Raw genomic sequence first — 17930 nt, 5'->3', positions numbered from 1 at the left:
AATAAAAATTACATAATTCAAATTTATTTAATTTTTTGCATAAAAATATTATTTACTTAACAGTAAATATATATACATTTTTAAAATTATATGGGTTCTAATTAGCTCAACTAATAAAGTCTCGTCATAAGTAAAAATTCTATAGTATCTAAAAAATTAAAATTAAAATTAAAAAGAGCAATCAGCAGACTTGGAAAGCAGCAAAAGATCAATCAATAATATAACAGTATTTGATTTTGATACCAACTTTGCAATGGATGTGAGTTATGGTGTGACAATATCTATGGCTTCAGTGACAGATTGGTGTTTTGTCGTCCTTCAAACCTTTAGCGCTACCACTTTAGGAGCCCAGGTGATTGTTTTTGGTGGCGACCTCTTCATTTTTTATGTTGTCTGTTTTTGTGTCAAATACTACTCCTACTTTGGTTTGCATATGGTGACAAACATGGATGTCACTTCAACAAAAAACAAAAAAGTACAATAGTGCAACCTCTATTTAAAAAAATAAATAAAAAATAAATAAAAAACAGAGAGAGGGAATGAGATTTCTGTGCAACGGCTAATTAAGATTTTTTTTTTTTTTGTCAGTTAATTTACAATAATTTGATTATTTTGTGCCTCAAAATTTTATATGCATGGCTTGGTTGGATTAAAAATATATATAAAAATTACATGGTCTTTAATTTTATTAATCCCCTCATAGTTCCACTAATGTCTTGGGTATGCTTCCTTTTAGGTTCATTGGTGGGTCATTCTTTATGGTTCACATAAGCTCCATGTCTAAGATATATTTCCTAAAAACATTCCTCAAGTATAATTGCATTGGATCTATGTTGTTTCCAATCACAGACAGACAATACTTTTTAAAAAGTGTTTCAAGCTATAGTGCACGTTCGACCAAGAAGATTGGTGGGATCCTAGAAAATTCCATCTTAATTTTACAAATGCACATTTTAATAATGAAATATGTTCCTCCAATGGATGGCTATCCTTATTCCTTCTTGGTGGTCCATAGCAACACTATTAGTATGATCCTCCACAGTTTTGCTTTAATATGAACCAAACCCAATTGGTCCCTTCACAACATTCCTAATCCATAAGGGGTACCTGTGTTTTTATCTTGTTTCATGACACAAATAATTTCTCTCTCACATCAATTTTCAGTGTCCATCTTTTAAGATTGGGAGTGATGGGAAAATTCTTGCCCCTCAATGTGCATTTATGGGGCTTATTTGCCTTCACTTTTTAGCTCTTTGTCACATCATGCACATGGTCACCTTACTCTCTAATATCTAGGGGCTCTTGTCAACATGAATTGGTTACTGGTTAGTATACAATTTGTTAAGCAAGAATTAATAGCTAATAAATGCAAAATCTTAGCATATCCACACTACAATATGTGAGATGTTCTATAGTGTTTAATATATAAGCCACATAACAAAATAATCAACATGGCATTGCATCACAACTTTGTTTTTGCTACTTTGAAGTTATCTATTTGTGATAGTTTAATCCAATCCTTAGACTGTATAGCTTTTTTTCAAATGAATCTAATCTAATGCAGTTTGGCACTATTGCCTCTCAGGTCTAGTCATGCCAGCAAAGGATCAAACCAGTCATGTAGACAATCTCCGCTTTGGATGTTCATTTTATCATATATCCCTTCAATCCAAAGCTTGACTATGTTGCTTGTTAAGTCAACTTCTAGTTGTACAGAGACTTCACTGTAATCATCCAATAATTCCATTAGTGGTTGATAAGATTAGTCCAAACTTTGTTACAGAAATGTTTACTTGATTCCCAACCTAGTTTCTGTGCGATGAAAGGGAGAGAAGAGGCCATGGGATCCACTGTGGTTGTAAGATAGTTACAGAATTGAATGTAGCGAACCAACTTGGGCATGCATAAATAACTACTTGACAGTCATGATTTGAACGTATTACCGGGCAACATTCCTTAACAGGTCCTATCATCTGAATGCATGCTATGTTTATTGAGTGTTCCAATCCTTCATTCAATTGTTAAAAATATGATACCTTCTCATATGATACCTGATGTTCACAAATTGGTGCTTTGTTGTATGCAAAGATATCTACATTTCAAACGAAGAAAACTCCTGGACAGGTCTAGGTATTTTAAATTCCTTAGATACCACATAAATTGCTACCTTCTTTACTCATGGCTATTGAACCATTATTGCTTGAAAAACCAAGGGGGGTTTTTCTTTAATATGCACCGGTCAGTTTGCTATAAAGAATTAAGAATGGATGAGACCCAAAGCAAAGGAAAGGAAAATGTGGTTTTCCATTGTTAGGGCCTTGTGAAGTCTTAGTCAAGATAGATACAAACAAACCCAAAGCTCTAGAATTGTAGGCTCATAAATGACCAAATGTGCTTGGCCAAAGGCAGATTTGTTTGACAATTAAAAAAGAGAAGCTCCAAAACAGAAATGAACCCCCTAGGTTGTAAATCAAGAGAACATACAAATACAAAAGTTGAACATTTGAAGGAAGGAAAGGGGTTGGACAAGGATATATGGTAAAAAATATTTGTGGTCTACTAATCTTTTCAGTCCAATTCCTTGACAAATCCATCTCTCTTTTTATCCCTTCAGGATGTTGTGACTTTAAAAGACACAAAAGCTATGGACAAGGTGCTTTGTTTCATCACTAGAGAGAAATTTGGTTCATATGTGGAGTGGAGTACATATGAAATGGATACATTAGTACATAAAGAGTATATCTCAGATCTAACATAATTGCATGATTTCTATATAATCATAATATACAAGAAAAGTTTCAACAGTATTCCTCTAAAAAAACACCTTTCGTTTTCTTACTCGCTACAGCATGAAACAGTGATACACATGCAAATGGCAAAAGGGGAGATATTTCTTGAGACAATAGTACTGTTGCACTCATGAGAACTCAAAAATCACCTTAGTCTCATGCTGTAGCTTCCCAACTGACACAGAGGAATCCAACCTTTGATGCTGTATTGACTCAGATTTTGCCTTCTCATTAGTCCTATATGCAGTTTCAACCACATTGAGTGCTTTGTGACTCTTACAACTCAGTAGTCCACTAGGACGACTTGTTTGCACATCCTTGTCCACTATGGATTTGGTTTTGGCTACACCAGAAAGCTTAGTATTTACTTCCAGTTTCTTTTCATCATAGCCTGTATTGACAACTGGGAAATCAGCAGCACTGGCTGTGACCACACTCCACTCAATGCTGGCCTCACTTGGTTCATACTTGGTGGTGGAGGTCATACAGCTAGACATGCCATCAGATGCTTGCCTTGTGAACAAAGGCTTTTCAGTGCTGGATAGGTTCTCTATCTCAAAGAGATCTGAACTAGAATCACTCCCCAAATCTTCATGCACTCCTCCAGTGACAGAACTAGTGGTAAAGTCTTGGACTTTTGGAATAGCATCCCAAGTTAGCATGGAGAGTTTCCTCTCTAAGTTCATTGCAATGTCATCCTTCTGTATCATATGGGAGCCAAACACCTCAAGCGACATTCGTGGTTCTTCTCTTATGATCTTCTCCACTTCCAACTGTGATTTAGCTCTCAAATTTTGCACCCTACAACTTGAAATAGGGAGTGAAACGTTATTTTCTCTCTCTGACCTTTCAAAACTTGTGCAATGAAGCTCATCTTTCGCCTGAAATCGTGGTTGGAACCGGTTTGATCTTCTGTCCAAAATGACAGGATTGAGATCAAACTGAATTGCTTTTTTCCTGAATTCTTTTCCCTGCTTCACTTCATGCTCAATATTATTCTTGTGAATATCAATTGACTTCTTATCTGAACAAGGCCAACTGCAGATAAAACCAGAAAAATGCATCTTTTCATTTACCTTCTTGTCCATATATTGGGATGGTTTCCTGAGGGCACTTTGCAATAAAGTGGTTTGGCTATTCCAACTTGCATCAGAACTTATGCTTGGAGTTCCTGGCCTGCTCTTAGGCTTAGGCCTCCTGTAGTGAAGATCATTGCGGTTATATTTCTTAAGCCCATGCTTATTTGCTTGACTGTCTATAATAGTTCTTAGACTGTCATTCTCCAGTTTCATGTTGAAGTATCTTTCAGCGCCAAAGACACTGATTTCACCGTCTTCCGCCTTGTTTCTCCCTAAGCATACCGGAAAGTGAGTAGTTTGGCTTGAAGTAATGGCAGGAGGAGGGTGCTGAACTAACTTGGCAAGCTTAAGTACACAGCTATCTCCATCTGTGCTGTGTTTAGAAGAAAAGGCAGCAGTACTGCAAAGACTCTTGCTGTTGTTATCAGTGTCCATGGTAGTGGAGAGGTTGATTGAGGAGCTTGAAATTTGCCTAAGAAGCTTGTGGGGATGACAGCACAAAATGGATAAAGAGACTTTTCAATAACAAGGAGCTTTATAGTATTTTAAAGCTGAGACAAACTTATGATATGGTGTTTGTGGTATAACAGATGTTTTTTATTTGAGGAAGGCTTGGAGATCACTTGCTTTCTTGGAAACAAATTTCTATATGTAGGCTTTTGGAGGGCACAATAAGGAAGGATTTGGGTCCTACTTGCTTGGAGCTTGACTGGAAATATATTGCCTATTTCTTTCACTAGATGAAAATAATGCCTTAATATTTTCATTAATCCACTAATATCTTAATAGTGGTATTAACTTGATTCCAACACTTTGGAAATGATCGCTACTGTTCAAGTAGATTTGATTATGTACTCTTCGAATCATGATCTATAGACATCATCCATAGAGGTGGTTTGCAGGTTGACCATTTGTTCAAGAGGCTTTGCCTATGGGATGGCAAGGGTCTAAATGAGTATAAAAAGAGTGTCTAATTTGCTTTTCACGTGCCACATCATTAGCAAATGAACAATGTTAAAAGTCCTTGATTTGATTGGTTGTTGATCATTTCATTGAACTTGATTATTGACCTGGGAGCTAAATTGTATCATTAATCTTAATCCTAATTTAGTCGGTCTATTATGAATAGAGAATAGAATACATGTGGCCAACTCTAATTAGTCTATTAAGATTCTATAGCCAACCTCAAAATTTTTGAACCAAGACTTGATTGTTGTATGAACGTTCATAATTACAAACCCCAATTATAGACAGATGCACATTGATGATCAGTTAAAGTTATGGGCATATGTTGGAAACTCTCCTATTCATCCATGAGCATAGCATGATACTTGAAAAATACCACATGTAGTTAATACATTAATCCAAACCTTCATCATTTTGTTATTTTCCTTCCTTGGAAAGCCCCTTGACAACTTTTCCTATTAACATAACTTCTAAGAATACACATCTGGATTCAGTTTCATAACTATTATTACCTCTTCATATTCACATTGTAGCATCTTTCATCCACGCTTGGCAAATTGATGTTACTGTTGATTGTGCTCACTGTTGTTACTTCTTAGAGCCATCAAGGAAGAAACTTCAAGTCTAGCATACTAGACTAAATTGTAGTAGTTTTGCCAAATCTAAAGGTCAGAAGCATATAATTTTTGAGATTGATGTTCTATGTTTTGATTCAGACGAGTTTGGATGATTGCTTGAAACAAGGAGTCTTGGTCTGCAGTTGGAGAGCGTGAGTCTTCTCAGATTGGGGGAAACTGGGTTGGATAAGATGGTTAAGTGATGGAGATTAGGTTGAATTCCTTAATTCGCGATAGAGTTTATCAAATAAATACTTCCTAGCCTTTAGGTAGAGTTAGCTCGATCATTTCAGATGATTTTTTTCATTATTATCCTTCAGATTATTTGTCATTATCAGTTTCCTTGTCATTCAGTTGGTGAGCACTGCATTTAAACATTGAGGAATGGATAATTAAGAAAGCAGATTATAACCCAATTTCTCTCTCTTTCTCACATATTCAGGAAGCTACTAGTCACCTCAAATCCGATTAAATTTCCATTAAACAAATTGCTAAGAACGTGGTCCACATATGGCCTTACAGATATCTGCTCCCCTTTGTTGGATTTAAATCCAGGGTCAGGTCCCCATACTCTTTAGTCTTTACTGGGGGGGTTCTTGTAGTTACTTTGGCTCCATCTTTATGACAACAAATTCAAGGATGATATAAAATGGAAAATTAATTCAAGGATCATATATCTAAACTGAATTAGTACAACAACCAAGCCTCAGTTCAAAAGCTTTTTGGACAACTACAGATTCTTAAAAGATTAATCATGGTTGGTCACATGTAATTTTTTTGCCATTCTATTCTATCCAAAGTCACTTAAATCAACTATCTCTTTGCACTGGTGCATATATGCCGAATTGATCAATTCAATAAATATTTAAACTGAATGAATAAATTAAACACAATAATACATTAGGTAAAACCTCAAAATCTGTTTATAGACTGGCAGGACGTGCTAAAGCCAAAATTAGGCTCCACTCTAGTGTCTGAGCCTGAAGCTTAATATCAGCTGTGAGATTTTCAAAGGAAGATGACAGTAATTCAATAACTAAAATCTAAAAGGGAAAATTAACATGGACATTAAAAAATTAATGACTCCTATCAATATCCTATATCTATCACAGAAAAACTCAATAGAACCAGCAATAGCTCCCACAATAGTCTCACTCCTCAGCTTTGCTACTTACATGAAAGCCCGTGGGTTGGTATGAATAAATTCCTTGAATTTTTATCAGAAATAGTGGCATTTCCTTCTATAATCGCATTGAAACTTCCCTCTAAATCTTTTCTTTCAGTGTGAAGATACGTTTTGACCAGCAACCCAATATTGTTTGACAGCAAACAATATCTTCTCTGGAACAAGAGGACCATCCTCATGATCCACCATTTTTGTATTCCACCTCATTCCTTGCACAATTCGTTTCACCTTGATTAGAACATCAGCTTTGTCACGGAATATAACAGCTCCTTCAGGCCGTAGAATACGATCCATCTCTAGAAGAATATCTTCCGCATCACACCTGCATCAGTTTGGATTTGAAATGCAGCCCATATACAGGAAAGTGAATCCCACATCTAGGAAGATCAACATGAACTGATGGCAAGGCCATTGTCATCCCTAAAGTGATTCTTTCTACAAGGCTGACTCTACATGCCTATGCCAATTTTTACAGTTGTACTAATAGTAATGTGATTGAACTTTAATTTAGTATCCATGGGTAAACCATTCATCTTCTTTTTTAGTTCCTATAAAACAAAGTTTAAATTTCACTAAACACATGGTCCCTACTGGTAGTATGATTTATATCAATATTGCAAATAATGAAGGCATTCATTCCATCAGAATAAAGTAATTAGAGTCAAAAAAGTCTCACCTATCCTCGTACAAGCTGAAAACACCATTTGCATGAATAAGGTCATACGTCCTAGGATACGTGGAGAAGGCTTCGCACCTGGTTGAAAATAGAGAGAGATTATGAACATAGAAAGGTGTCTGAGAAGTAACATGGGAAAATATGGAAGCAAGTAAGCTTCAATTTCAGCTTTGATTGCCCAAAAACAACAAATCACTCTACATTTTTTATCAATCTTTCAATGGATAAAAACAATTCCCAGTCAAACAAAATAAATGATTTTCCATAAAATACATTCAACCATCTCAACTCTAAGCAGACAGAAAGCCCTATCAATGTGATCTTGCAGCAAGTAGAAAGGAAATAATGGCAACTTAATAATAAGAGATAAACTTAGATAAGTGCCATAGATTATCAAAAACACTGAATTGAATGTGGGCACGATGAGATTTCTTGAAAACGCTACTTCCTAGATCCTGACATCCTTTACTCAACTAAAAAAATAAATTGGTTGAAACTTTGGGCTGGCAAAACCCCAGATAGTAATGTTTAAACCCCAGAAATAAATAAATAAATTGAGACGATACTTTATTCTAGAGTTAATCCAAGTTCTGCAGTGTGTTAACTTTTCACAGCACTTTTTTCCTTAATTTGCTTTATTCCCTAACCATGCCAAAACCTCTTTCTCAGTTTCAATTATAGAAACTAGTTCTCCAGCACATAGATGCTCTCCCCTGGTCTTGTTTCTCCTCCCTGAACCAGGACTGTGGACTTCAACCAAAGGTTATTTGACTTTCTTTAGCAACCTAGGGAATTTAATATCTTGGAACTTGGGAGGTTGGAGGATTGTCAAAGAACAGAAAAAATTCAAAATTTTTGTATATGGAAATAGAGATTAATTTTATTTCCAAAACCATCTACCCTATTCCTTTTAATACTTCATAGGTATCTTCTTGTCCACCTTACTAAAATCAGAGAAAAAATTATCTAATCCACTACAGCATAGACATTTACAATGTACCTTGTACAAAAGATGGTATAGCAATCAATCAGTACTTAAACCAATGCAAAATTTCTCCCTTAATAAATGGAATGGCAATGATAACTGTCATGGATCTTCCTATATAATCAGAAAGAATCCTGTTTATGAATATATTGAGCTCAATGACACACCTAAACCAAACTCTGTATTGTCTATATTTTTTCTTTTCACCAAATACAGAGGAGAACATTTAATATTGTAACAACAACCAATAAACAAATACATTGAGCTCAAGAAATGCACATCAATTTATCCTAAAATATAAATACACATCTACTGTCCAGAATTCAGTCAAAATCTACAATTGATGACTATGTCAGGTCAATCACTCACTAAATCCCAAAAAAATGATGAAAAGCATAATTAATAAAACCAATGTGAGGTTGAAACTCAGCTTGCGTAAAAGAAATCGTGTAGTAATGTAAAAGAAGTATGACTTACAATAAATATATGAAATGTGATTTAATTTGTTAGAAGTTGTTGAAGTAAGAAAAAATGATTGAGACTATAAGACACTAAAGGAAGCGTAATTCCTAATTCATTACATGGGTTCAATCATTCAGAAACAGGAGAAAAAAGTGATATATATAGCATTAAAAAGGCTGTCAAACTGAACAGGAAAAATCAAATGCAGCTAATTGACCAGGAAAGCTTTTATGTGGTAGTGGTGTACACTGTACAGTTAAAAATAAACTGTTCATAAAATGTGTGGCTGACATGAAGATGATAAAATTTGTGATATATATTATCTTAAGAAGGCTGTCAAACTGAAGGTGTGATAGTGGTGAAGAGTTAAAATCATACTGTTCATAGAATGTGTGGCTGACATGAAGATGATATGAAGGATAAACTCGCAAGAAAAGGGATAGAATTAACAAGGAAGATTGAAAAGTGGAGTCAGCACCATTCAGGAAAACAATGAGAGCCATTTGTCCAACTAATAACAGCTGCTACAACAGTAGCATGGAGAGGAGTGTTATGATTCAGGGTCAAGGTGCTTCAAGGATAAAAACCAGATCAGGCTAGGTTAAAGGTAGTAAGGAAGAACATGTTTGCTTATGATTTAGTATAAAAGTATGGTCCCTGGATAGAGAAAACTGAAAAAAAAAAAAAAAAAAAAAAAAAAAAAAAAGGTTGTTGTGACTGGCCAAATAGTAGGGAAAGTTGTAACCGAGAGTGTCAGGGAATATAAGATTAAGAGCTTTGAGAAGTCCTCGCAGACGAAACCTTGTCGAAACTAAGCCCTTAGGGCCCATTGGCCCCAAAAGCCTTTTTGATCTACTTATTGACCTAAGTATGACCACGCATGCAGTTGAACGGGACTTGTAGAGGGATGATCCGACATTACCATATGCTGTGTAAATTTGTGTTATGTCTTTTTTCATTATCGTCAACATTGTTTCTTCCGCTCAGTTGCGCAGTTGTGAAGGCGGTTAGGTGTGGTTACGAGTTTCCTAATGTTTTTGGAACTGATATAAAATCTAAGCTAATGTTGCTCGAAAACTTAATGAGGTTCTTTTTTACTCTTGTTTACTATTGTACAACTCTGCCTTACTCAACTATTTGCTACTTCTATTTGGAGTTAGCCTTCATTTGTAGAACATCTGTTATCCTTCAATATAAATTATAAGGGAGTTGTATACTTTCCGTTTGAACTGAATACTTAATACTTTGCTTCTAACTAATGAGGTTTTCTTTTATTTGCTTTACTATTGTACTCTGCTCAATATTCGTATTCTATTCTGGAGTTAGCCTCATGAAAACATCTGTTATCCTTCAAATATAAATCTAAAGATCGTATTATAGCTTGACTCTAAGTAGCGCTTTGGTTTTTCTCCAGATAGTTATTTTCTCCATGGGTTCGAGTCCGAGGACCATGCGATACCCTGGTTATGCCCAGTACTTCTATTTTCTATAAGTATCTAGTTTTTCATAGGCTTGGTGCCGAGGACCATGCAATACCTTAGTTATGTCTAGTACTTCCATTTTCTATAAGAATCTAGTTTTCCATAGGCTTGGGTCCGAGGACCATGCGATACCTTGGTTATGTCTAGTACTTCCATTTTTCTATAAGAATCTAGTTTTCCATAGGCTTGGGTCCGAGGACCATGCAATACCTTGTTTCTGTCTAGTATCCAGATATAATGGTGTGTGTAGTTTTACCATAGGTTTGGGTCCGAGGACCATGCAATACCTTGGCTCTGTCTACCACTTCTATTTTTCTGTAAGTATCTAGTTTTCCTATAGGTTTGGGTCCGAGGACCATGCAATACCTTGGTTCTGTCTAGTATCCAGATATAATGGTGTGTGTAGTTTTACCATAGGTTTGGGTCCGAGGACCATGCAATACCTTGGCTCTGTCTACCACTTCTATTTTTCTGTAAGTATCTAGTTTTCCCATAGGTTTGGGTCCGAGGACCATGCAATACCTTGGTTCTGTCTAGTATCCAGATATAATGGTGTGTGTAGTTTTACCATAGGTTTGGGTCCGAGGACCATGCAATACCTTGGCTCTGTCTACCACTTCTATTTTTCTGTAAGTATCTAGTTTCCCCATAGGTTTGGGTCCGAGGACCATGCAATACCTTGGTTCTGTCTAGTATCCAGATATAATGGTGTGTGTAGTTTTACCATAGGTTTGGGTCCGAGGACCATGCAATACCTTGGCTCTGTCTACCACTTCTATTTTTCTGTAAGTATCTAGTTTCCCCATAGGTTTGGGTCCGAGGACCATGCAATACCTTGGTTCTGTCTAGTATCCAGATATAATGGTGTGTGTATTTTACCATAGGTTTGGGTCCGAGGACCATGCAATACCTTGGTTCTGTCTACCACTTCTATTTTTCTGTAAGTATCTAGTTTCCCCATAGGTTTGGGTCCGAGGACCATGCAATACCTTGGTTCTGTCTAGTATCCAGATATAATGGTGTGTGTAGTTTTACCATAGGTTTGGTCTGAGGACCATGCAATACCTTGGTTCTGTCTACCACTTCTATTTTTCTGTAAGTATCTAGTTTCCCATAGGTTTGGGTCCGAGGACCATGCAAGACCTTGGTTCTGTCTAGTACTCAGATATAATGGTGTATGTAGTTTTACCATAGGTTTGGGTCCGAGGACCATGCAACACCTTGGCTCTGTCTACCACTTCTATTTTTCTGTAAGTAGAGGTTTGTCCTCGGACCACTTTATTGGAGATAATTCCTTCTTGGGTCAGATTATGATCCTTACACGTGGCGTTGATCTCGCCTCTAGCTCAAGGCCCCATCTTTTTCATTTATGAAGCGCCCTTTGTCCGTTCGTGTTCCGCGCTGGACGCCTCGGTGCGCGAAACGCGCCTTCATTAATGTCCTCGTGAATTAACACGAGTCCAACGGTCTACGGCCTCCTTGGAAATTGATGGCTTCATTATTATCCCAACTGATAATTCTCTTTTCGAACTCTGCATGAATTAATTCTTACCAACCCCCAACCCCTATATAAAGTTGGGAGATGGTTTCTCCACAACCCATGGACCTCTCAACACGAACAAAACAAAACACCTTCTTCCAACTTCCCAAGCCCTTTTAACAACCCCGCCGGAATTGTTACCGGGATTGACGAAAACCGGTATGGCCGCAGCCCCCACTGGGCTTTCGGTGCGGCAGAGTCTAGGCGTAACCCCGATGGCGCCCTTCGAGGTGTCCCAGAGGGGTGTTGTTAGAAAACCTAACGTCTTTCCTCGGAGCACACCCCCGACGAGGAAGATGTGCGAATTCACCTCATGGGCGGTGCTCGAGTGTTGCCGTCTCCAACGGCCAACACTCATAAGGATCGGAGAGAATCGAGGGAACATCATGGGGGAAGGTATCCCGGAGCCCCTGCATCTGCTCCTCTCTTTGTTCCAGCTCCGCCTGGCCGAGAAGGGAGTTATTGGTGGCCTGGAAATATGATTGCCCTTCCCCTTCTCCGCCTCCTTCAAGCTCTCCCATTCTCTTTATACCAATAAAGGGACGGCTTGACACTTTCCACCGGCTAGTTTTTTCTTAGGGCGGCTCCACCTGGGCCTCTGATTGTAGAAATAGCTAGTAGTATTAGCTTGTAAATTTGTATGTAAAACACACATGCTTGAGCCTTTGATTGTAACTTGTACTTTTTCTGTTCATGAAATAATAAAATCAAGATCTTTCTTTTTTTTTTTTTTTTACTGTCAAATCTTCTATATTTTTTTTTCAACCTACCGTAAAACGAATACTTAGAACACTCGCCTGGTGCGCCGGCCAGCACCCTAATCCCTCCCCACAGACGGCGCCAATTGTAGGGACTCAATTTGGATTGACCCTGAGTACGAATGGGTTTTCAGCCCAACAAGCCCAAACAATAAATTTTTAGAGAGTGGTTTAAAGGTTTAGGCGCTGGCCGTCGATCACCAAGCATGAACTTTCTTTATAAAAAATACTAAGAGTTTCTTTACAAATGGGGGAATGCTTCTCGGCCTGTGGCCGAGGAGGCCTTTTTGTTCTTTCTTTCTTTTTTTCCCCCCCTCTTTTTACTTTACTTGCTTTTCTTATATAGTTTTCATCTGCCTATCTCCTTATTCCATCTGTTGATCATCCATTTGCCTCTCTTCTGGCCGTCTGTCCCATCAGAGGCCTTATCAGTACTCAAGTGGTTCACTCTGACCAACGTTGCCCTGCTAAGGGTTATATCCCCATTAATGCAGCCAGAGGGGTTAGGTGAATGCATTAAGTGCGAATGTGACAGCTTGCTCTGAGCTTGTCCCCTCCCAAAGATTATCCTTAGAATGCCGAGGACGAACAGGTCCTCGGCGTGGGTCACAAAAGAGGCTTTGTCTAACTTAGCCTTGGCTGGTCAGTCCTCCTCGGCGTTGACCTTGGGCTTAATACCCGATGGGCCGAGGCTATCGGGCCCACGGGCCCCACAGACACATCTACATTTTAATTTTTTTAAAAGTCATGTCAGAAAATTAAAAATAAAATTCTGAATTTATATATTTTTTAAATTTAATTAAATTAATTTTTTAAATCTTAAAATCAGATATATCTGGGATTTTAGGTTGAGAGAGAGAGAGAGAGAGAGAGAGAGAGAGAGAATGATCTGGGTTTAGAGAGAGAGAGAGACTGAGAATCTGAGATGTGGCCAGTGATGATTAGGAGTTCCGGCTGGGTTTTGTCAAATTTTCCTCTGCTTCACCGTCAATGGCAAATCGTCGAGAGCTTCAAGGTTCAAATTCGCAGCGGAGCCATGAGCGGTTGCTGGAAAGGTTTTTATGGAAATTTTTAGTTCTTTCTCTCCACAAAATTTGTTTGTTTCTACAGAAAATAATTCCATAGAAAGTCTTTGATTTTCCAAGAATGTTTCACTTTTGAATCAAGCGCATCACTTTTATTTCTGTTTTTATTTTTTCGATGCTCAGATATGAGAGAAACAATTTTCCGTGAAGCCATGGGTCTCGATTCTATGTACGTCATCAGTTATATATTTTTTTTTCCAGATTTTTCTTTGTGGTAAAGATGTGTTTGGTTTCCCAGAAAACTGTTTGGGAAAAGAAAAGTTTTGCTTTTGAATCTGAAAATGAAAACCGAAACATTGAAATGTCAAAGGGCTGGGTTTTTTTATTTATTTATTTTTATGAGAAGGGTTAGGTTGAATTTGGGTATATTGATTTTGGGTTAAATGGGGATCAATGGGTTTTTAGTTAAAGCCCAATAATTACTGGGTCTAATTGGGTTGATGTCCATTTAACCCAACTAATAATTGGGTGGGTTTGGGTTCAATTAGAGTAGATGAGTTTGGGTAGACAAATGAGTTTGAGCTTAATTTGCCACCCCTACTTCAAACTCATAACTAGATTGAATTTAATTGTTTTTGAAAACACATAACATTGTTTATACTTCATTGGTTAATGCAACCATATGTTATAAATTATATGGAGATACTTTGTACTGTAACTAAGGAAATGTAGTTGGCCATTTCTTCTGAGGAAAACTGGAGTGCCATACCATATTGCCCTTCTTCATAAAAAGTGTTGTCTCATGGTAATTGGTATTAACAAATCAATCTTTTATGATTGTATCATGGTAGTACAACTACCGGTTATATACAATGCCAAACCTGCCTATTCTATAACAAAATCTTATTTGGAAAATGGGAAAGTCATTTTTATCACGTTGGGAGTCTTGGGACTTATGGCTGTAGGTTTGGAAAATACCGGTAGATTTTATGCAATGGAGAGAAAAGGTGGATTACTAAAGCAAATTGGCATTCCAAAACTTTTGTATTTCATTCATCTATTTTCAGTTCCACAAAAACAACATTGAACCATGGTATCAAACTGGCATGCCCAGTAACCCTTTTCAGGAAAATTTTCTTGCCATTGTATTGAAACATGTTAGAAAGAAAGCAAAAAACTTCAAGTAATCAGGATATATATACCTCAATAATAATCTAGAGAACATTCACCATCATCTTTCGTGAGCAGACCCCCATTTACTGATGGCACTTGCCAAATTTTCCCACTTGAAGCTGTTTCAGCTTGCTTGTCCTTCATAAAATGTTTCAATTCATTGCTATCATGCTGCACCCTCCCTGTTATCTCCAAGCATATGCCGTTGGTTAGGCCCTTGTTTGGTTGTCTACCTTTATCAGGCTTCTTACTGGGGCCTGGGTCCACAAAGACTGGTTGAACTCTAAGAGTTGGGTTTGGTTTAATCCGGTTCACTTCTCGTTCATCAGGTGGCCGTAATATTCTATTCTCTGATTCTAATTCTGAAACATCATCCTCGTTCAAAAGAACCTGCAAAACATTGTTATATTAGAAAAAGAATACACCTTGAGATTTAGCAGATCTGAGTCAAAGAGTAAGAAAGAAAGAAAGGGAGAAAATTGTTTTAAAAGCATCTATAACAAGACGGGCAAAGAAAAGAAAGGACCCTAATAACAATTTCAAGTGTGAGTATGTGTATGACCTGCCCATTAACAAAAGCCGTTATAACCTATTGGGAGTTACCTATTGTATGCACAATGAAAAACAAAAGCTGGTGATCAAGATTTCCATAATTAGGTATAATAATAAAATATGAAAGCAAAAGAACTAGTGAGAAAGCATAACTTGGTAGATTTGTTACCCACCAAAAAAATAGAAGGAAAAAAATGATTATAGATATTTGAAATGAATACAGTACTAGTAATAATGAAAAGGTCTTGCTAGTGCAAAATCCAACTGACTGAATATATATTCATGCAGCAACAAATCCAACTGATAACAAAATATAAGACGGTCTGTTTGGTAAAGCGTTTAATACCTTGCGGCCAACCAAGTCAAAAGTCACAACCACTTTATTTCGTTTGGCCCGTTCAGCTTCTTCAATCTCTTCTTGCTTCTTCTTTAGAAGTTCCTTTTCCTGGAAGAAAAATATTACTTGAAGTGAATTCAAAGTACACATAAAAGTACTACTATATGATTCAACTATACAGATTGAAAGAAACTAGTTACCTCCTTTGACAACCAACTGTTCCCCTCAATTTCATAGTAGTCACTTTGGTCATCAATAACTGTTGTACGCGCTGCAGAGTTCCGGTCATATTCAACAAGCCTCTTTGCATAAGCTTCAGCAGTTGCTTCAGCATCTGATTGAAGAGGCAAACTTTCATCCAGACCAGCATATGTGCTCCCTTCCTTCAGCACAAGGGAACCACAAAAACTGCAAGGGCCCTCTCCCTCTTGCTCACAAACTATCTTGCCACAAGATAAACAATTGCTGACCAGTTTGTGGCGACGAGCTTGGCATGAGCATGGTTTCCCCTGCTGGAATACGATTGACCCTTTGGCAGCCTCTGCAAGTGAAATAACTTTCCCAGCTTTCTTCTTTTTAGAACTAACTTGGTTCCCTTTCTGCATGGTTCTTGACTCATTAGTCTCTGATGAGACCTGGTTTTCCTGATGACTAGACACCATATGTTTTTTTGGTTCTGCCTGGGAACTGGGGACTGAAGCCACTTTTGGTGCTTTAGGTTTCCTGGTTCCACTGACAGATGCTTCATCAGAGCGTGGTTTGACATAGGCTTGTAATTTTGAAGTTGGGACATTTGGGGTGCTGCTACCGACATCTGAGTGGCCTCTCTGCTGTAAATATTCGTCTATAACACTTTTGCCCGCTTCCTGGCCAATTATATTCTGCATAGGAAAATGAAAACCATAATTTTTAATTTCAACAGCTGCAGCAACAAAAGAATCTGATAATGTAGCATCCAAAGTAAAATAAGGATAAATAGCAGGAACTGGAATTTTGTCACAAGAAATTAAGTGACATTTTTCTGCCAATATTGATTCTTCAAATATTATTGCATTAATCTTCAGAAAAAATAGTCATTTCCCCCATGTCTCTATAATTGCCATCTCAAACAAGTATCAGGTGATACATTTAATAAAAATGTAAACATTTAGAGCAGGAACAACAAATTACATTTGAGTGATCCATATGAAATTCAAATTTCAAAGCCAGTTTAGGTTTCTTCTATGTTAATTGTTAAAAGGTACCATATTCATGCACAATACTGTTCAAATATGCCACTGAAAAAAATACATTATAGCCATCTGATGAAAGTTATAATAAGTGATATTTCCCTTTTGTTTCACGTGAATCTATTACTGGACCCAACAAATGTCAATCAGCAAACACGGACATAATTAGATTGACTGTTAAATATCTATATATTTAACACAAGTTTGCATTTTTCTTTCAGAACTGTAATAAAAGTAATCTAAAACAACTAATTCCAAACCCTTGTTTGCCATGGCATATGCATGGTATGTAAACACGTTCTCTTTTGTTAAGAAAAAATACACATGCCATGCCTATCAACATCCATGGATTTGCAATAATAATTTTGTACCTTGAGACAACAAGGTTTGATTTGAATCCAAATTTTCAATCTTTGCATGATCCTTGTTTTTTTTTTAAGTGTCTTTGGATGATCTAATCTTAATGTTCCTCAGCTTCCATTATATTCCTCAAATCTTTGTTTTTTTAGACTGTAACAAGCCGTAGATATGAAAAGCATTATAACATGTTCAACGAGTGCATGAAGGATCCAAATTAACCTTTGACAGAACCCCCTAAAGAGCTAACAAATGCACTTTCTGATACATGGAAGAAAAGAAAAGAAAAAAAAAATGCAAACCAACACATGACTTTATCAAATTTTTCCAAGAAAAAAAGTTATAAAAGATTAAAGAATATAACATAACCAACCAAAGTACTTAGGTGAAAAAAAGTACAAACCTTAAGATATGAAATGAGACACATCCTAAATCTTAAAGGTTTAGAATTAATGTTGAACAAACTTAATGTAAAGCCATAGACTTCCCTGTAAAAGCTAAGTTTAAGAGGGAACAGATGCTCCTGAGTTAGTCAGAGTCTGTTACATTATCTCATTCTTGAATGTGGTGTCATCACTAGCAGAACATTGTGGCAAATTTACACTGTCCAATACCTTAAGAAGCAAAGTTTGTCATTACACTAAAACACACAAATAGTGAAACTTTATTCACAATAATTTTCAGAAGTCCAGGATTACAGATAAAAAAAAAAAAAAAA

General features: G+C 37.0%; 3 protein-coding genes across 3 annotated transcripts in view; all 3 read right to left on the bottom strand.

Moving 5' to 3' along the window:
• Positions 1 to 2557: 2557 nt before the first annotated feature.
• Positions 2558 to 4366, bottom strand: LOC112039345 (protein PHYTOCHROME KINASE SUBSTRATE 3-like). The gene has a single exon (XM_024072214.2). The coding sequence runs from the start codon at positions 4301 to 4303 to the stop codon at positions 2918 to 2920; it is 1386 nt and encodes a 461-aa protein (XP_023927982.2). The 5' UTR covers positions 4304 to 4366; the 3' UTR covers positions 2558 to 2917.
• Positions 4367 to 6330: 1964 nt separating this feature from the next.
• The window catches only part of LOC112039362 (probable methyltransferase PMT2), an 18163-nt gene continuing 6563 nt past the window's right edge, over positions 6331 to 17930 (bottom strand). The window contains exons 3-4 of the mRNA XM_065771443.1: positions 7314 to 7391; positions 6331 to 6959 (exon numbers count right to left, since the gene is read on the bottom strand). Coding sequence (XP_065627515.1) covers positions 6731 to 6959; positions 7314 to 7391 — 307 coding nt within the window. The 3' untranslated portion in view covers positions 6331 to 6730. The remainder of the gene's footprint in view (positions 6960 to 7313; positions 7392 to 17930) is intronic.
• Positions 14590 to 17484, bottom strand: LOC136066715 (uncharacterized). The gene is made up of 3 exons (XM_065771442.1): positions 15827 to 17484; positions 15636 to 15734; positions 14590 to 15127 (listed from the first exon to the last, which is right to left on the bottom strand). Exons 1-3 carry the CDS (start codon positions 16511 to 16513, stop codon positions 14768 to 14770), a joined length of 1146 nt encoding a protein of 381 aa, XP_065627514.1. The 5' UTR covers positions 16514 to 17484; the 3' UTR covers positions 14590 to 14767.

This window comes from Quercus suber, unplaced genomic scaffold (assembly GCF_002906115.3).
Source record: "Quercus suber isolate HL8 unplaced genomic scaffold, Cork oak 2.0 scaffold_44, whole genome shotgun sequence".
NCBI lineage: Eukaryota > Viridiplantae > Streptophyta > Magnoliopsida > Fagales > Fagaceae > Quercus > Quercus suber.
This window is presented reverse-complemented; position numbering and strand designations above follow the sequence as displayed.